Genomic DNA, 18,980 nt, shown 5'->3' on the forward strand with positions numbered 1-18,980 from the left:
CTTAGAATGAAGTTTCCATTTTTAATTTTTTTAACATTTTTAATATTCTAATAACTATTTCAGCATCTCCTGCCAGTGTAAGCTCTTCTACAACTTCTCAAACAGCAGAACCTACAAGTAAGTGATATATACATACAGTTGTCTGAATACTGCTGTGTTCATATAGTTATTTTAAAATCTGCTACTGTTCTTGCAATGCTCAATTTCATTGTATTAAAACATGTTTTCTTAAACATGTCAACTTAATGAAAGTGTAATTCTTTTTTTTTTTCAAAATGTAATCAGTCTCTGCTACAACAAACTCTCCATCAACTGTGTCTCCAACATCAGCTCCTTCAAGTGAGTTTTTAATTAATAGACTATTGTATTTAAATTTTAATTGGAAAATTATAAGTATATTTCCAGTTTAAGTGTTGGTGTTCAATTACACTACCTGACAAAAGTCTTGTCGTCGCTCCCAGTTGTAAAATCAACAAATAATAATCATTTTATCAGTTGATCAATTGGAAACGTGGCAAAAGGTAGATTTTTCTGATGAATCATCTGGTAAATGGCATCATAATCATCATAAATACTGCAGATGACCTACTGGAACCCACATGGATTCTCATAGAAATCAGTCAAGTTTGATGAATGAAAAATCATGATATGGGGTTACATTCAGTATGGGGGCATGCGAGAGATCTGCAGAATGGATGAAAACATCAACAGCCTGAGGTATCAAGACATTTGTGCTGCATATTACATTACAAACCACAGGAGAGGGCAAATTGTTCAGCAGGACAGCGTTCCTTCTCAAACTTAAGCCTCCACATCAAAGTTCCTGAAAGCAAATAAGGTCAAGTTGCTCCAGGATTGGCCAGCCCAGTCACCAGACATGAACATTATTGAGCATGTCTGGGGTAAGATGAAGGAGGAGGTATTGAAGATGAATCCAAAGAATCTTGATGAACTCTGGGAGTTCTGTAAGAACATTTTCTTTGGCATTCCAGATGACTTCAATAATAAGTTGAGTCACTGCAGAGATGTATGGATGCAGTCTTCCAAGCTCATGGGAGTCATACACAATATGAATTGATTTTCGACTGCACCATGACTTTATATTCTATAATCTATATACTCTATTCTATATTCTAAGCAAAGTCAGACCTTACTATCCTAATTAAATAAATAAAAATCATGGGATGATCATATTTTATTTTGGTAAAATAAGCGTAATCCAAAGGCCTTTGCCTTTAATATAAGCCACTTCTAATACCAAATGATCAACTAGAAGTTATTATTTTTTGTTCCTAGAACTTGGTTGGGCGACAAGACTTTTGTCAGACAGTGCATATTCATATTAGGATTGTCATGATATGCAATTTTTGTAAGACCACTATTAATTTTTAAATATCTGCTTCTTTTTCAAATACAATTTCTGTGATTCTTTTCTTGTTTTGCACAATAATGTTTCTGTTTTTATACATGTAAATATTTCAGCACTCCCTGCCAGTACAAGCTCTTCCACAACTGAGTCTCAAACAGCAGAACCTACAAGTAAGTAATACACATGTACAGTTGTCTGAATACTGTTGTGGTGGAAACTGCAAATTCATTTATTTATCAAAATGTCCCAGCAGTCTCTGCTGCAATAAACTCTCCATCAACTGTGTCTCCAACATCAGCTGCTTCAAGTGATTTTTTTTTTTTATTGCTAGATTGTGTGAACATTTAAATTGTAGAATGATGATTATAGGTCACCTTAATTAGAGGTGTTGGAATTCTGCTGTGTTTGTATTCTGACTGTCATGATAACATATTTTGTTAGGTCTCTAGTATAATTTCTGCAATTATGTGCAAAATTGTTTCTATTTTTTAAAATACATCTCCATATTTCAGCACTCCCTGTTAGTACAAGCTCTTCTACAACTGAGTCTCCAACAGCAGAACCTACAAGTAAGTAATATATATGAACAGTTTTTTTGCGTTTGTAATTTTGTTACAACATTTTTGTAATAAACTTTCAGGCAAGCAATGGTCAACCAAGAACAAACAAGTCTATACAGGCAATCCAGAGTCGTAGTCAATAAACAGATGAATGGTCAGTACAGGCAGGCAGCAGACAGGATTAAACAATAAAGCAAGGCAAGGGTCTAACATGGCAAGGCAAAGGAAATGCATTGAAATGTCACAAATACAGTAAACAAGACTAAGCCCAGATGTGTGTGTATGTGTGTGTGTGTGTGTGTGTGTGTGTGTGTGTGTGTGTGTGTGTGTGTGTGTGTGTGTGTGTGCGCGCTGTATTTAAAGTCACTGTTATCCGTCTAACAATCCTCCGGCTGTGTGTGTATTCAAACTGAAAGAGGAACAGGTGCGTGTGAGCGGTGCATGATTGGTTATGTAGTTCTTTAAAGTGGCAAGTTTTTAGTTCTTCAGCGATCTGCACAAGCTGTATTACTTTTAAGTCTTTCATGAGTTGATATTTTTGTAAGGCACTACTCATTTTAAAATACAGCGGGTGTTTAAACAAAAGTTCCTATTTTTTATACTTTTAAATATTACAGCACTGCCTGTCAGTTATTTTACAATTCATTCATCCATTTTCTTTTCGGTTTAGTCCCTTTATTAATCTGGGGTCGCCACAGTGGAAAGAACCGCCAACTTATCCAGCATATGTTTTACGCAGCAGATGCCCTTCCATCTGCAACCCACAGCTGGGAAACATTCATACACGCTCATTCACACTCATTCTCTATGGACAATTTAGCCTACCCAATGCACCTGTACCGCATGTCTTTGGACTTGTGGGGGAAACCAGTACACCCGGAGGAAATCCATGCGAACACAGGGAGAACATGCAAACTCCACATATAAACGCCAACTGACTCAGTCGAAGCTCGAACCAGCAACCTTCTTGCTGTGAGGCGAACGTGCTACTCACAGCGCCACCGTGCAGCCTTATTTTACAAAATGTGTTACAAAATTTATTAAAGACATTTTTAATTTTTTAGATATTGTTTCTAATTTTAATATGTTTACATATTTCAGCAACGCATGCAAGTACAAGCCCTTCCGAGTCTCAAACAGCAGAACCCACAAGTAAGTAATATATATGAACAATTGAATGAACACGTCAGGAAAGATTTACCATTCTGCTGTTAATGTAAATTATAATTTAGAACAGGGGTGTCAAACTCAGTTCCTGGAGGGCCACAGCACCCACAGTGTAGTTTCAACTCTGCTTCAACACACTTACATGTAGGTTTCAAACAAGCCCGAAGGACTCAGTTAGTTTGTTCAGTTGTATTTAAATAGGATTGTAAGTACTGCACAGAGCTGCGGCCCTCCAGGAACTGAGTTTGACACTTGTGATTTAGAATTTCAAATCACCTCCTGAGTGTACTGTTTGAATCTATTGTTTGTATTAGAAATCTGTGTAAAAACATCTTGCATTGTTTTATTGCATATATCATACCTGCCAACATTAGTTTGTATCTGAAAATGGTGGCAGAGGGGTGGGAAAGTCTAGGTGTCTGTACTATGCATCGGGTTTCGGGCAGCCACTGTGATCTGATAGTATACCAAAGTCGCCGATCAGGGAGTGTTAAAGATTGTACAAAAAAACTGAGGATCTGGGGTAGGAGCGTTGGGTGCGGTGGAATTACAAGAGTTTTCCAGGAGAAATAACAAAATGGGAGATGGGTCTGAAATATGGGAAACTCCTGTGAAAAACAGGAGTGTTGGCAGGTATGGCATATATTGTGCTTTTGTAAGTATGTCAACAAATATTAAGACAATTGTAACCATATCTAAATATCCCAGCAGCCTTTGCCACAGCACACTCTCCAACAACTGAAACTCAAACAGTCACAAAACATTCAAGTGAGTAACCATTATTATCTTAGCACAGTGGCAAAATATGACACTATATGATAATGATTTTGTGCAAAACGCTCATTTTTTTCATTTTTGTGGAGCTTAAATTTAAGCTTCTATTTTTAAACACCTCTAAATATTTCAGCACCACCTGCAAGTACAAGCCCTTCTACAACTCAAACAGCAGAGCCTACAAGTAAGTAATAAACATGTACAGCTGTCTGAATCCTGTTGTGTTTATATTTTATTTGATAAATTGTTTCTAATACACTACATTTAAATGTTCAGCACCTCCTGTCAGTACAAGTTCTTCTACAACTGAGTCTCAAACAGCAGAACTCACAAGTAAGTCATGTATATGTACTAAACAATTTCATGCTTAGATTTCACATATATCTAAATCTTATTTTTAAAAAAGGTTAGTCAAATTTACCATAATTCTATTTTTATTGCATCTTAATATTTCAGCATCTCCTGCCAGTACAAGCTCTTCTACAACTGAGACTCAAACAGCAAAACCTACAAGTAAGCAATATATATATGAAGAGATTAGATGCAAGAACCTCTAATTGCCATCTGAAATTTTCTTCTAAAATGAACATTTTTATCAGGCTCCTGTATGTAGGTTCAGTAATTTCACTTATATGGCAAAGGAGAAGTCCTTTTCATGGTCGCTGAAGTGAAATAACAAAACATAAACAAAGGAGGCTGAGAAAAATACACATTTTTAATGGAAATTTCAGATGGCGCTTAGAGGTTTTTGCATCTGAACTCTTCATACGTACTTAATAAGTTCATGTTTTAGATAGATTTTCCACATAAAAAGTTATATCGTATATTCAAAATATATTTCAAATGTAATGCAAAAATGGTCATTTACGTCTATTTCTTCATCAAAATGTCCCATCAGCCTTTGCCACAACAAACTTTCCATCAACTGAGTCTCCCACATCAGCTCTGTCAAGTGAGTATATATTTTTTCTGGGATTATTGTGTGAAGATTTTAGTTATAAATCTAAAAGGAACCCCTGTGTGTTTGTCATGTACTTTAAACGTCAGAGAGTCAGATTCTTTAATACAGGATTATTGTGGACCAAAAAAGTTAAATATTATGTTGCAAAATCTAAATCTTACTTTAAAAAAGGTCAGTCAAATTCATGATAATTGTATTTTTTTTGCATCTCAATGTTTCAGCATCTCCTGCCAGTACAAGCTCTTCTACAACTGAGTCTCAAACAGCAGAACCTACAAGTAAGCAATATATATGAAGAGATTAGATGCAAGAACCTCTAAATGCCATCTGAAATTTTCTTCTAAAATGGACATTTTTATCAGGCTACCGTATGTAGGTTCAGTAATTTCACTTTTATGGCAGAGGAGAAGTCATTTTCGTGGTCTTTAAAGAGAAAAAAAACACTACATAATCAAAGGAGGCTGAGAAAAATGCAATTTTTAATGGAAATTTCAGATGGCGTTTAGAGGTTTTTGCATCTGAACTCATCAAATGTACTAAATATGTTCATGTTTAGATAGATTTCACATGTAAAAAATGATATTGTATATGCAAAATAAATATCAAAATATTGCAAAAATGGTCATTTACATCTATTTCTTCATCAAAATGTCCCATCAGCCTCTGCCACAACAAACTTTCCATCTACTGAGTCTCCCACATCGGTTCCTTCAAGTGAGTATATATTTTTTCAGGGATTATTGTGTGAACATTTTAGGAATAAATCTAAAAGGAACCATAGTGTGCTTGTCATGTTTCCTAAATGTCAGAAAATCAGATATCTTCACTACAGGATTATTGTGGGTCAAAAAAGTGAAATATTATGTTGCGAAATCTAAATCTTTTTTTTAAAAAAGGTCAGTCAAATTTACCATAACTATATTTTATTGCATCTCTATGTTTCAGAATCTCCTGCCAGTCCGAGTGCTTCTACAGCTGAGACTCAAACAACAGAACCTACAAGTAAGAAATATATATGTACAGTTGTTTAAGTATTATAATAATCAGTAGTTCAGGTGTTTCAAATCACATTCGTGAGCATCAAGCACCAGTATCTGCAATAGTAAGAAAATTAAATGTTTTGTAAGCAGCTCTACTTACACTCAGCAAAAAATATAATTGAAACACTTTTTTTATTGAGCTAAACTCAGAGATCTAAATTAATTAATTAATTAAGAAAATTAATATTGTTCACTATGTGATGTTTACTTGAACAAATCTGTGATAGTGAGCATTGAATCTATCCACCTCACTGGTGTGGCATATTGAGATGCCGATTAGACAGCATGATTATTGCACAGGTGTGTTTTAGGTTGGCCACTCCGATGCTTTGTTCACACCAGATGCGGCAAGCACAATTAAATTACTATATTCGCACGTAAATAGATATTGAACATTTTCAGTTTACTCGCTTTATTCGCTCGTTAAATTCGCTTCACATTAAATGTGGAGTCATCAATTCCTCTAGAAACTGTGCCTGGATGATGGAAGCTGTTAGCGGTGCTTCCGACATAGCCAAGGAGTATTTCCTCTCTGGACACCAACTATAGGTGCTACATTATAATCACACCCCTACAAGAGCGAAGTGCGTCAAATGTGCAAAATGCTCAACTCGTGACACATCATTTGTGCAAATCGCATCACATTTTTGCGAACACGGGTATTTTCAGAACCTCACTTTTTTTATACATAGTTTAGCTGTTTGTCCACACAAAAAAAACAAGTATTATGTGACTGAACAAGCCTGAGTTTTCTTCTCATGGTTTTCTCCTCATCAAGTGCTCACTAACATATTTAAAACAGCGTTGCCAACTAATTTAGAGAGACTGTTTTACAAGAACTGGGCCGCCTGTCAGTGCTCTGAGGTGGGGGAGGAAATCACCAATAACACCAAAAAAGTCGCTAGATTTGTCTCTTGTCACTTAAAAAAAAAAAAAAGTCACTAAGGGGGTCTGAAAAGTCACTAAAAATAAGTTGGCAACACTAATTTAAATGAATGTGATAAGTATTTGAGAGAAATAGGCCTTTTGAGTACAATACATAGTAAATATTAGATCTTCGATTTTAGCTCATGAAAAATGGGAGCAAAAAAGTGTTGCATTTATTTTTTGTGTTGTATTTGTTTTAGTGTTATATTCATATTTGAAATGTGTACAATAGTCTATAATGCAGTGCAAAATGTGTTTGTAAACATTTCAACAAACATAAGCAAACTGTAAATCTATTTATTGATCATAATGTCTCAGGAGCCTCTGCCACAACAGTCTCTCCATTAATAGTGTATCCAACAACAGCTTAAGTAGAGGTGTTGGAATTCTACTGTCTTTATATAAGGACTTTCTTGACATGATATTTTTGTAAGGGCTCTACTCATTTTTAAGTGCAGCGGGTAATAATTTTCAGCAGGTCAACATTTTTTTTTAGAAAACATATTTATAAAAGTGTTATTGACTTCTTTCTTTTAGCAGATGTCAGTAACAACTAAAATAATCCATACATACAAAGAAAACAAAACTAACTAGTTTAAAATTGGGTTATATGTAATAAAATATATTAAAGACATCTTTGATTTTGTGAAGTACTGTTTCTAATTTTAAATCAATTTACATATTTCAGCACCGTCTGCAAGTGCAAGCCCTTCAGATTCTCAAACAGCAGAACCCACAAGTAAGTAATACACAAGTACAAATGTATGTAAAGTATTCCAGGAATGTTTAACCATTCTGCTGTTAATGTAAATTAAAATTGTAATGAGTAGTCAGGGTGACAACAGAGGGGATAATTCACAGTTTATTTAAGAATCGTCAGGCAGGCAATGGTCAAAACAGGAGCGAACTGAAGCATGCAGGTAATCCAGAGAGTAGTAGATGGTCAAGACAGACAGCAAAACATTAATAGATAAACAATCTTAGGTCGAAAACATTGTCAGGCAAGAAAAGGAAATCTGAGTGTTCTGTTAGGTTTGTATTCAATGAGCATATCTGTAATTTATTGAGCTCCTAGGCCATTAATTGATTTATAGACAATTAATACTTTATAAACACTTTAAAAACTATTCTGAATGTAACTGGGAGCCAGGTCAAAGACCTGAGGAGAGGCGTGATGTACTGTGATTTTCTGGTTCTGGTCAGAATCCTAACAGCAACGTTCTGGATGAGCTGTCTTGCTGTATTTTTGGGAAGGCCAGTGAGGAGTCCATTACAGTAATCCACCCTGATGCTGATAAAAGCATGAACAAGTTTCTCACTGGAAACAAAGCACCTAATTCTTGCAATGTTTTTGAGATGATAGTATGCTGGTTTATTTACCGCATGGACATGACTACTGAAACTGAGATCTGACTCCAGAATAACACCAAGATTCTTGACCTTATTTTTTGTTGTTTGACCCTCAGAGCCAAGGTACACATTCACCTTGAGAACCTCATCACTGTTTCCACATGCAATGACTTCAGTTTTCTCTTTGTTTAACTGAAAAAAATAAATGTTTTGTTTAATTAAAGAAATCAGATGATGGTGGGCTTCAGCTGTGAGTGTCCAGATTACTGTCAACAGTGGTAGGAGTAGATTGGCGCAATGGCCATTGGGAGTTGTAGTTTCAGTTCAGTGATCTTCAAGGAATTTCAGGATTTTCAGATCACCTCCTGAGTGTACTGTTTGAATCCAATATTTTTATTATAAATCAGTGTAAAACCATCTTGCTTTGTTGAAGTTTATTGTATATGTTGTGTTTTTGTCAGCATGTCAACAAATGTTAAGAAAATTATATCTATATTTCTTCATCATAATGTCTCTGCAGCATCTACCACAACAAATGCTCTTTCAACTGAGACTCAAACTTCCACAACTCCTTTAAGTGAGTAACCATTATTATCTAATCACAGTGACAAAATATGGTGATCATTTGAAGAATGTGTTTGTGCAGTTTATATTTGAAGTCTCAGTATATTGTAATATTTCTTGGAGTATACATTTTATGGCATGCAAAATGTATCTTCAAGCATTTCTGTACTACTTAAAATTAGTTGTCTATTTATTAATACATCCATACATTTCAGCATTGCCCGCCAGTACAAACTCTTCTGCAACTGAGTCTCAAACAGCAGAACCTACAAGTAAGTAATACACATGTACAGTTGTCTGAACACTACTTCAGGAAGGTTTTACTGTTTTGCTGTTAATGTAATTGGCATTAATCATTACTTAAAGTATTTCAAATTATGTTTTTGTAAGCATGTCTACAAAATAAGATTTAATTAAGAGAATTTAATTCTATTTCTCTAAAATGTCCCAGCAGTCTTTGCCACAACAAACCCCCCATCAACTGTGTCTCCAACATCAGCTCCTTCAAGTAAGTTTTTTTTTATTATTCATGGGCTATTGTGTGAACATTTTAATAGAGAAATGATAATTTTATTGAAAAGTTTTTAAATATCTAATAAAACAATTCTAATGAAAAATCTGTAATTTTGTGCAGTATTGGTTTTCATTTTAATACATGTATATATTTCAGCTCCTACTATCAGTACAAGTTCTTCTACAACTGAGTCTCAAACGGCAAAACCTACAAGTAAGTAACACTAAAATGATTTATGTATATTATTTTAATAATCAGTAGTTCGGGGGTTTGAAATCCCCTTCTTAATAATCAAGCATTAAATGCAGATTTAATGCATGTTACTACCAGAACACATCCGTAACTTATTAAAAGAATGACAACCCTTTTAAACAATGCGCCGGACTCACCAACTAATTTTCCATTCATTAAAATATTCTGACACAACTTGTGAACCTGCTCTTTAGATCATGCGCTTAGATTATTCAAATAGGGCCCTTGGTGATTGGAAAATTAAAGTTATTGGTACAGTTTAATTAATGCTGTTGGAATTCTACTAGACTATCATGATTAAATATTTGGTAAAAGTTCTTTTTATTTTTAAATATCTATCATTTTTTAAATAATTTATGTTATTTTGTGTAGTATTCTTTATAATTTGTAATTTATCTAAATATTTCAGCATCTCCTGCCAGTACAAGCTCTACTACAACTGAGACAGCAGAACCTACAAGTAAGCAATATATATATATGAAGAGATTAGATGCAAGAACCTCTAAATGCCATCTGAAATTTTCTTCTAAAATGAACATTTTTATCAGGCTCCTGTATGTGGGTTCAGTAATTTCACTTTTATGGCAAAGGATAAGTCCTTTTCATGGTTGCTGAAGTGAAATAACACAACATAAACAGAGGAGGCGGAGAAAAATGCTACTTTTTGATGGAAATTTCAGATGGCGCTTAGAGGTTTTTGCATCTGAATTCTTCATATGCACTAAATGAGTTCATGTTTTAGATAGATTTTCCATGTAAAAAGTTATATCATATATCCAAAATATATTTCAAATGTAATGCAAAACTGGTAATTTACGTCGATTTCTTCATCAAAATGTCCCATCAGCCTTTGCCACAACAAATTTTCCATCAACTGTGTCTCCCACATCAGCTCCTTCAAGTAAGTACAGTATATATTTTTTCTGCGATTATTGTGTGAACATTTTAGTTATAAATCTAAAAGGAACCCCTGTGTGCTTGTTATGTACTTTAAATGTCAGAAAGTCAGATTCTTCACTACAGGAATATTGTGGACCAAAAACGTGAAATATTATGTTGCAAAATCTAAATCTTACTTTAAAAAAGGTCAGTCAAAATCATGATAATTTTATTTTTTTGCATCTCAATGTTTCAGCATCTCCTGCCAGTACAAGCTCTTCTACAACTGAGCCTCAAACAGCAGAACCTACAAGTAAGCAATATATATGAAGAGATTAGATGCAAGAACCTCTAAATGCCATCTGAAATTTTCTTCTAAAATGGAGATTTTTATCAGGCTCCTGTATGTAGGTTCAGTAATTTCACTTTTATGGCAAAGGAGAAGTCCTTTTCATGGTCTTTAAAGAGAAAAAAAAACACTACATAATCAAAGGAGGCTGAGAAAAATGCAATTTTTAATGGAAATTTCAGATGGCGTTTAGAGGTTTTTGCATCTGAACTCATCAAATGTACTAAATATGTTCATGTTTAGATAGATTTCACATGTAAAAAATGATATCGTATATGCAAAATAAATATCAAAATATTCCAAAAATGGTCATTTACATCTATTTCATCATTAAAATATCCCATCAGCCTCTGCCACAACAAACTCTCCATATACTGAGTCTCCCACATCAGTTCTTTCAAGTGAGTACTGTATATATTTTTTCAGGGATTATTGTGTGAACATTTTAGGTATAAATCTAAAAGGAACCATAGTGTGCTTGTCATGTTTCCTAAATGTCAGAAAATCAGATATCTTCACTACAGGATTATTGTGGGTCAAAAAAGTGAAATATTATGTTAAAAATCTAAATCTTTTTTTTAAAAAGGTCAGTCAAATTTACCATAACTATATTTTTATTGCATCTCTATGTTTCAGCATCTCCTGCCAGTCCAAGTGCTTCTACAACTGAGACTCAAACAACAGAACCTACAAGTAAGAAATATATATGTACAGTTGTTTAAGTATTATAATAATCAGTAGTTCAGGTGTTTCAAATCACATTCGTGAGCATCAAGCACCAGTATCTGCAATAGTAAGAAAATTAAATGTTTTGTAAGCAGCTCTACTTACACTCAGCAAAAAATATAATTGTAACACTTTTTTTTATTGAGCTAAACTCAGAGATCTAAATTAATTAGTTAATTAAGAAAATTAATATTGTTCACTATGTGATGTTTACTTGAACAAATCTGTGATAGTGAGCATTGAATCTATCCACCTCACAGGTGTGGCATATTGAGATGCTGATTAGACAGCATGATTATTGCACAGGTGTGCTTTAGGTTGGCCACTCCGATGCTTTGTTCACACCAGATGCGGCAAGCACAAATAAATAGTTCTATTCACGCGTACAGTTGAAGTCAGAATTATTAGCCCCCCTGAAATATTAGCCCTCCTGTTTATTTTTCCCCAATTTCTGTTTAATACATTTTTAAACATAATAGTTTAATAACTAATTTCTCAACAGATTTATTTTTGTTTCGCGTAATTTGTGCTGCCTTCATTGGTGTGAATAGCACCATTGATTAGACGGCATGAATATTGCACAGGTTTGTTTTAGGTTGGCCACTCTGATGCTGAATTCACACCAGATGCGGCAAGCACAATTAAATTGCGCTATTCGCACGTAAATAGACATTGAACATATTTTAGTTGACTCACTTCATTCGTTTGTCAAATTCGCTTCATTAGCATGTCAAATTCGCTTCACATTAAATGTGGAGTCACCAATTCCTCTAGAAACTGTGCCTGGATGATAGCGGTGCTTCCGACGTAGCCAAGGAGTATTTTCTTTCTGGACACCAACTATAGGTGCTACATCATTATCACACCCCTACAAGAGCAAGCTCCTGATTGGTTAACATGGAATGAATGTTCGCCAAAGTTTAGTATTTCCAACTCGATCGAAGTGCATCAAATGTGCAAAACGCTCAACTCGTGACACATTATTTATGTGAATCGCATCACATTTGTGCGAACACGGGTATTTTCAGAACCTCATTTTTTATACATGGTTTAGCTGTTTTTCCACACAAAAAAACAAGTATTGTGTGACTGAACAAGTCTTTTTGAAAACTTTTTAAAAACTCTGGCCAGGGTGAAGATTTTCTAAAACTCTGGGTACAGTGTGGTTGTGTGAACACTACGACCAGAGTTTTCTTCTCATGACTTTCTCCTCATCAATTGCTCACTAACATATTTAAAACAGCGTTGCCAACTAAGTTAGAGAGACTGTTGTATGAGAACTGGGCTGCCTGTCAGTGCTCTGAGGTGGGGGAGGAAATCACCAGTAACACCAAAAAAGTTGCTAGATTTGTCTCTAGTCACATATTAAAAAAAAAGTCACTAAGGGGGTCTGAAAAGTCACTAAAAATAAATTGGCAACACTAATTAAAATGAATGTGATAAGTATTTGAGAGAAATAGGCCTTTTGAGTACAATACATTGTAAATATTAGATCTTCGATTTTAGCTTATGAAAAATGGGAGCAAAAAAGTGTTGCATTTATTTTTTGTGTTGTATTTGTTTTAGTGTTATAAACATTTCAACAAACATGAGCAAACTGTAAATCTATTTATTCATCATAATGTGTCAGCAGCCTCTGCCACAACAGTCTCTCCATTAACAGTGTCTCCAACAACAGCTTAAGTAGAGGTGTTGGAATTCTACTGTCTTTATATAAGGACTTTCTTGACATGATATTTTTGTAAGGGCTCTACTCATTTTTAAGTGCAGCGGGTAATAATTTTCAGCAGGTCAACATTTTTTTTTTAGAAAACATATTTATAAAAGTGCTATTGACTTTTTTCTTTTAGCAGATGTCAGTAACAACTAAAATAATCCATACATACAAAGAAAACAAAACTAACTAGTTTAAAATTTGGTTAAATATAATAAAATATATTAAAGACATCTTTGATTTTGTGAAGTACTGTTTCTAATTTTAAATCAATTTACATATTTCAGCACCGCCTGCAAGTGCAAGCCCTTCAGATTCTCAAACAGCAGAACCCACAAGTAAGTAATACACAAGTACAGTTGTATGAAAAGTATTCCAGGAATGTTTAACCATTCTGCTGTTAATGTAAATTAAAATTGTAGTGAGTAGTCAGGGTGACAACAGAGGGGATAATTCACAGTTTATTTGAGAATCGTCAGGCAGGCAACGGTTAAAACAGGAGCTAACTGAAGCATACAAATAATCCAGAAAGTAGTAGGTGGTCAAGACAGGCAGCAAAACATTAATAGATAAACAATACAAAGGTCAAAAACATTGTCAGGCAGGAAAAGGAAATCTGAGTGATCTGTTAGGTTTGTATTCAATGAGCATATCTGTAATTTATTGAGCTCCTAGGCCAGTGATTTATAGACAATTAATACATTATAAATACTTTAAAAACTATTCTGAATGTAACTGGGAGCCAGGTCAAAGACCTGAGGAAAGGCGTGATGTACTGTGATTTTCTGGTTCTGGTCAGAATCCTAACAGCAACGTTCTGGATGAGCTGTCTTGCTGTCTTTTTGAGAAGGCCAGTGAGGAGTCCATTACAGTAATCCACCCTGATGCTGATAAAAGCATGAACAAGTTTCTCACTGGAAACAAAGCATCTAATTCTTGCAATGTTTTTGAGATGATAGTATGCTGGTTTATTTACCGCATGGACATGACTACTGAAACTGAGATCTGACTCCAGAATAACACCAAGATTCTTGACCTTATTTTTTGTTGTTTGACCCTCAGAGCCAAGGTACACATTCACCTTGAGAACCTCATCACTGTTTCCACATGCAATGACTTCAGTTTTCTCTTTGTTTAACTGAAAAAAATAAACGTTTTGTTTAATTAAAGAAATCAGATGATGATGGGCTTCAGCTGTGAGTGTCCAGATTACTGTCAACAGTGGTAGGAGTAGATTGGCGCAATGGCCATTGGGAGTTGTAGTTTTAGTTCAGAGATTTTCAAGGAATTTGAGGAGTTTTAAATCACCTCCTGAGTGTACTGTTTGAATCCAATATTTTTATTATAAATCAGTGTAAAACCATCTTGCTTTGTTGAAGTTTATTGTATATGTTGTATTTTTATAAGCATGTCAACAAATGTTAAGAAAATTATATCAATATTTCTTCATCATAATGTCTCTGCAGCATCTACCACAACAAATGCTCTTTCAACTGAGACTCAAACTTCCACAACTCCTTTAAGTGAGTAACCATTATTATCTAATCACAGTGACAAAATATGGTGATCATTTGAAGAATGTGTTTGTGCAGTTTATATTTGAAGTCTCAGTCCATTGTAATATTTCTTGGAGTATACATTTTATGGCATGCAAAATGTATCTTCAAGCATTTCTGTACTACTTAAACTTAAGTGTCTATTTTCAATACATTCATACATTTCAGCATTGCCCGCCAGTACAAACTCTTCTGCAACTGAGTCTCAAACAGCAGAACCTACAAGTAAGTAAAACACATGTACAGTTGTCTGAACACTACTTCAGGAATGTTTTACTGTTTTGCTGTTAATGTAATGGGCATTAATTATTACTTAAAGTATTTCTAATTATGTTTTTGTAAGCATGTCTACAAAATAAGATTTAATTAAGAAAATTTAATTCTATTTCTCTAAAATGTCCCAGCAGTCTTTGCGACAACAAACCCTCCATCAACTGTGTCTCCAACATCAGCTCCTTCAAGTAAGTTTTTTTTATTATTCATGGGCTATTGTGTGAACATTTTAATAGAGAAATGATAATTATATTGAAAAGTTTTTAACAATCTAATAAAACAATTCTAATGAAAAATCTGTAATTTTGTGCAGTATTGTTTCTCATTTTTATACATGTATATATTTCAGCTCCTACTATCAGTACAAGTTCTTCAACAACTGAGTCTCAAACTGCAGAACCTACAAGTAAGTAACACTAAAATGATTTTATGTCTATTATTTTAATAATCAGTAGTTCGGGGGTTTGAAATCCCCTTCTTAATAATCAAGCATTAAATGCAGATTTAATGCATGTTACTACCAGAACACATCCGTAACTTATTAAAAGAATGACAACCCTTTTAAACAATGTGCCGGACTCACCAACTAGTTTTCCATTCATTAAAATATTCGGACACGACTTGTACTAGACTATTATGATTAAATATTTTGGTAAAAGTTCTTTTTATTTTTAAATATCTATCATTTTTTAAATAATTTATGTTATTTTGTGCAGTATTCTTTATAATTTTTAATTCATCTAAATATTTCAGCATATCTTGTCAGTACAAGCTCCACGACAACTGAGACAGCAGAACCTACAAGTAAGTAATATTTATGTATAGTTGCCTAAACTCTTTACCTTTGCTGTTTTACTATTTTGATATTTTACCATATTGTGTTTGTCATAACCCAAATATTTAGTGTTAAAGATGATTTGAAATATCTATAGACATTTTGGACATCTAGGGCTCTATTTTGACGGTCCATGCGCAGAGCGCAAAACGCAGGGCGCAAATGCTTTCAGGGCGTGTCAGGGCGCGTTTTTGCTAATTTAAGGACGGGGAAATCTGCCTTGCTCCGCGGCGCATGTTCTAAAAGGGTTGAGTTTATTTTCTTAATGAGTTATAGGTGTGTTTTGAGAATAAACCAATTAGAATCTTATCTCCCATTCCCTTTAAGAGTCAGCTGCGTCGCGCCAAGAGCGCATTCGCTATTTACATGACGCAAAGTAAGTCTAAGTGGAAAAAATGAGCATTTCACAAGCAAACAGTTAACAGTTCACAGTTTTTTAACAGAAAACTGTTAAACAGAGCATCTGCTGCGTGAGAATGAGAGATAATGGATCATTTTCACTTTCGCTCTTGGATAAGGAAACCTTAACGCACAGACATCAATTAGTCTATAAATAAATACTTTTGTTTGTTAAGCGCAAATATTCGTTTCAAAACTATTTCTAAATTCAGTTCTAATTTCCAGCAAATGAATAAATGAATAATAATAGCAAAATGAGCTCAAAAACCTGAGTTATATCCTAAAACACATGCAGTGCCCCATATGGTCTAAAACCTGACAGCTGGGCAAATCTAAGCTTGTTTTTAATAAAACAAATATAAATATAGATATAATAAATAATACTGCTAATAATAATAACAATATACAAAAGCAAATTGTTATGAATGAACTGAAAAAGCCTCCCAAGATGAAGAAGACATAAAAGCAGTGGTTTTTCATATTTATGTAGGCTAGAAAATAATATGTTTTGTAATATTTTAATCATTTATATTTATATTCTATATCTATTCTTATTATATCCTATATGTATCCTTAATATTTAAATTTTTTTTATATGTAAAGATATTTGCCTATTGCTCTCTTGTGCGTATTAAGCAGTGCATAAGCGAGGCGCAACTCTGCACCGGAGTTTAGACCGGGTTAGTTTTGGTCTAATGAAAAATCTATTATAGATTCTCAAAATAGCAACGCGCCAGCGTCCGCCTCAGAACGCCTTCCTTTTTGGACCAGAACGCCTATGGCCGCGAAAATGAGCGCTAATGCATTTGCTATTTAAACAGCGTAGCGCAACGCCTCAAAACGACTCTTGCACCAAGCTGAAACTACCAAAAGACTACTGCGCCACGCCTTGCGCCACACTGCGCCGGGTGTATGATAGGGCCCCTATAGACAAACTATGCTCAGTCAAATTCACCTTTGTTTGTTCATTTTATTTATTTTTTTGTCAAAAGACTTAAACCTTTCCACGCAAAACACTTATAGAGAAGGCTAAAATGCTAAGCATTATTATCCAAGTACAGCACATTTATCAACAGAAAAATATGACAAGTATGATAACGAATTTGTGCAATATTCACATTTTGATGTTTAGGTCATATTCTATTTAAACTTTTCTTAAGTTTCTCTTTATGTATTACAGCATCTGCAGCCAGTGCAAGCTCTTCTACAACTGAGTCTCAAACAGCAGAACCTACAAGTAAGTAAAAGACAGTTTTATGAACACTATTTCAGGAAAGTTTTACCATTCTGCTGTTAATATAAATTATAATAACTATTGCAGCAGGTATTTCAAGTCACCTTCTGATTATACTGATTATATTGTGTTTTTGTAAGCATGTCAACAAATCTTTTAAAATTTGTAACTCTATTTGTTAATCAAAATGTCTCAGCAGCCTGTGCCACAACAAACACTCCTTCAACTGAGACTCAAACATCCATCACTTCTTTAAGTGAGTAACTATAATTATCTTAGCACAAATATGACAATATATGATCACGATTTTGTGGAATTTGCACAGCATTTTCATTTCTCTTCAGTATTTATGCAGTTTATAATTGAAGTCATATTCTATTCTAACATTTCTTGCAGTGCAAATTTTACGGCATGCAAAAATGTCCCTAAAAGCATTTCTGTACTCCTCAAAATGAAGCTTTTGTTTTCAATACATCTAAACATTTCATTTCAGCACCACCTGCCTTTACAAGCTCTACTACAACCGTGACTCAAACAGCAGAACCTACTAGTAAGTCATCTATACTGTATGTACATTTGTCTTTTGTGAAATTGTGGTGGAAACTGTAACCTAATTTTCCCATAACAATGTCCCAGCAGCCTCTGCCACAACAAACCCTCCATCAACTGTGTCTCCAACATCAGCTGCTTCAAGTGAGTTTAATTGAGAAATCATAATTATAGGTAGAGCTTAATTAGAGGTGTTGGAATTCTACAGTATTTGTATTAGGACTGCCATGATATGATAGTTGTGTAAGGGCTCTACTCATTTTTAAATACAGTGGGTAAACAAAAGTATTGAACACATTGCCATTTTTTGTAAGTTAACATACATCTAAAGGAACTGTTGACTTTGTGCAATATAGAATTTCCAGCATTTTAATACATGTAAATATTTTAGCACCACCTGCCAGTACAAGCTCTTCTTCAGAGTATCAAACAGCAGAACCTACAAGTAAGTCATATGTACATTTGTCTGAACATTACTGTGGTGGTGTTGTGGTGGAAACTGTGACTCAGTTTTTGGTCCCACATTATATTAAGCGTCCTTAACTACTATGTACTTACATCAAAAAATAAATACAATGTACTTACTGTGTTTGTAATGTATTTGAGAACACGTGGTGCTTTTGAGTCTGGATAGAGGTTGGGTTATGGACAGGTTTGGGTGGGTTAAGGTGTAAGGTATGGTCAACAGTATATTTACAAATGTAAATACAAAAGTTAATTACAGATGTAATTACATACATGTATTTAATCAAGCTTAAGTACATAGTAAATACATGTATTTACACAATAAGTATATTGTAACAAACTATTAATTCCTGTGTAAGTACATATTAGTTAAGGCCACTTAATATAAAGTGGGACCCAGTTTTTTTTTTTTAATCAAAGCAGCCTCTGCTTTAACAAACTCTCCATCAACTGTGTCTTCAACCTCAGCTCCTTTTGTTTTATTTTTATTCATGCAATATTGTATGAACATTTAATGCAGAAA

The 18,980-nt window shown here is 34.3% G+C and overlaps 1 protein-coding gene across 50 annotated transcripts in view; it reads left to right on the forward strand.

Moving 5' to 3' along the window:
* The window catches only part of ptprjb.1 (protein tyrosine phosphatase receptor type Jb, tandem duplicate 1), a 227,501-nt gene that overhangs the window by 85,549 nt on the left and 122,972 nt on the right, over positions 1-18,980 (forward strand). The window contains exons 86-119 of one of the 50 annotated variants that reach the window (XM_088651692.1): positions 64-117; positions 286-339; positions 1,483-1,539; positions 1,882-1,938; positions 3,031-3,081; positions 3,805-3,864; positions 4,004-4,054; positions 4,147-4,203; positions 4,327-4,383; positions 4,769-4,822; positions 5,053-5,109; positions 5,492-5,545; positions 5,777-5,833; positions 7,487-7,537; positions 8,669-8,725; positions 8,928-8,984; positions 9,164-9,220; positions 9,383-9,439; positions 9,888-9,938; positions 10,326-10,379; positions 10,614-10,670; positions 11,054-11,107; positions 11,343-11,399; positions 13,434-13,484; positions 14,613-14,669; positions 14,871-14,927; positions 15,107-15,163; positions 15,325-15,381; positions 15,729-15,779; positions 17,390-17,446; positions 17,640-17,699; positions 17,937-17,993; positions 18,080-18,136; positions 18,384-18,437. The exons of the other annotated variants lie outside the window; for them this stretch is intronic. Coding sequence (XP_088507818.1) covers positions 64-117; positions 286-339; positions 1,483-1,539; positions 1,882-1,938; positions 3,031-3,081; positions 3,805-3,864; positions 4,004-4,054; positions 4,147-4,203; positions 4,327-4,383; positions 4,769-4,822; positions 5,053-5,109; positions 5,492-5,545; positions 5,777-5,833; positions 7,487-7,537; positions 8,669-8,725; positions 8,928-8,984; positions 9,164-9,220; positions 9,383-9,439; positions 9,888-9,938; positions 10,326-10,379; positions 10,614-10,670; positions 11,054-11,107; positions 11,343-11,399; positions 13,434-13,484; positions 14,613-14,669; positions 14,871-14,927; positions 15,107-15,163; positions 15,325-15,381; positions 15,729-15,779; positions 17,390-17,446; positions 17,640-17,699; positions 17,937-17,993; positions 18,080-18,136; positions 18,384-18,437 — 1,887 coding nt within the window. The remainder of the gene's footprint in view (positions 1-63; positions 118-285; positions 340-1,482; positions 1,540-1,881; positions 1,939-3,030; positions 3,082-3,804; positions 3,865-4,003; positions 4,055-4,146; positions 4,204-4,326; positions 4,384-4,768; positions 4,823-5,052; positions 5,110-5,491; positions 5,546-5,776; positions 5,834-7,486; positions 7,538-8,668; positions 8,726-8,927; positions 8,985-9,163; positions 9,221-9,382; positions 9,440-9,887; positions 9,939-10,325; positions 10,380-10,613; positions 10,671-11,053; positions 11,108-11,342; positions 11,400-13,433; positions 13,485-14,612; positions 14,670-14,870; positions 14,928-15,106; positions 15,164-15,324; positions 15,382-15,728; positions 15,780-17,389; positions 17,447-17,639; positions 17,700-17,936; positions 17,994-18,079; positions 18,137-18,383; positions 18,438-18,980) is intronic. 50 annotated transcript variants of the gene reach the window in all.

This window comes from Danio rerio, chromosome 25, assembly GCF_052040795.2.
Source record: "Danio rerio strain M-AB ecotype USA chromosome 25, GRCz13ab, whole genome shotgun sequence".
NCBI classification, from domain to species: Eukaryota; Metazoa; Chordata; class Actinopteri; order Cypriniformes; family Danionidae; genus Danio; species Danio rerio.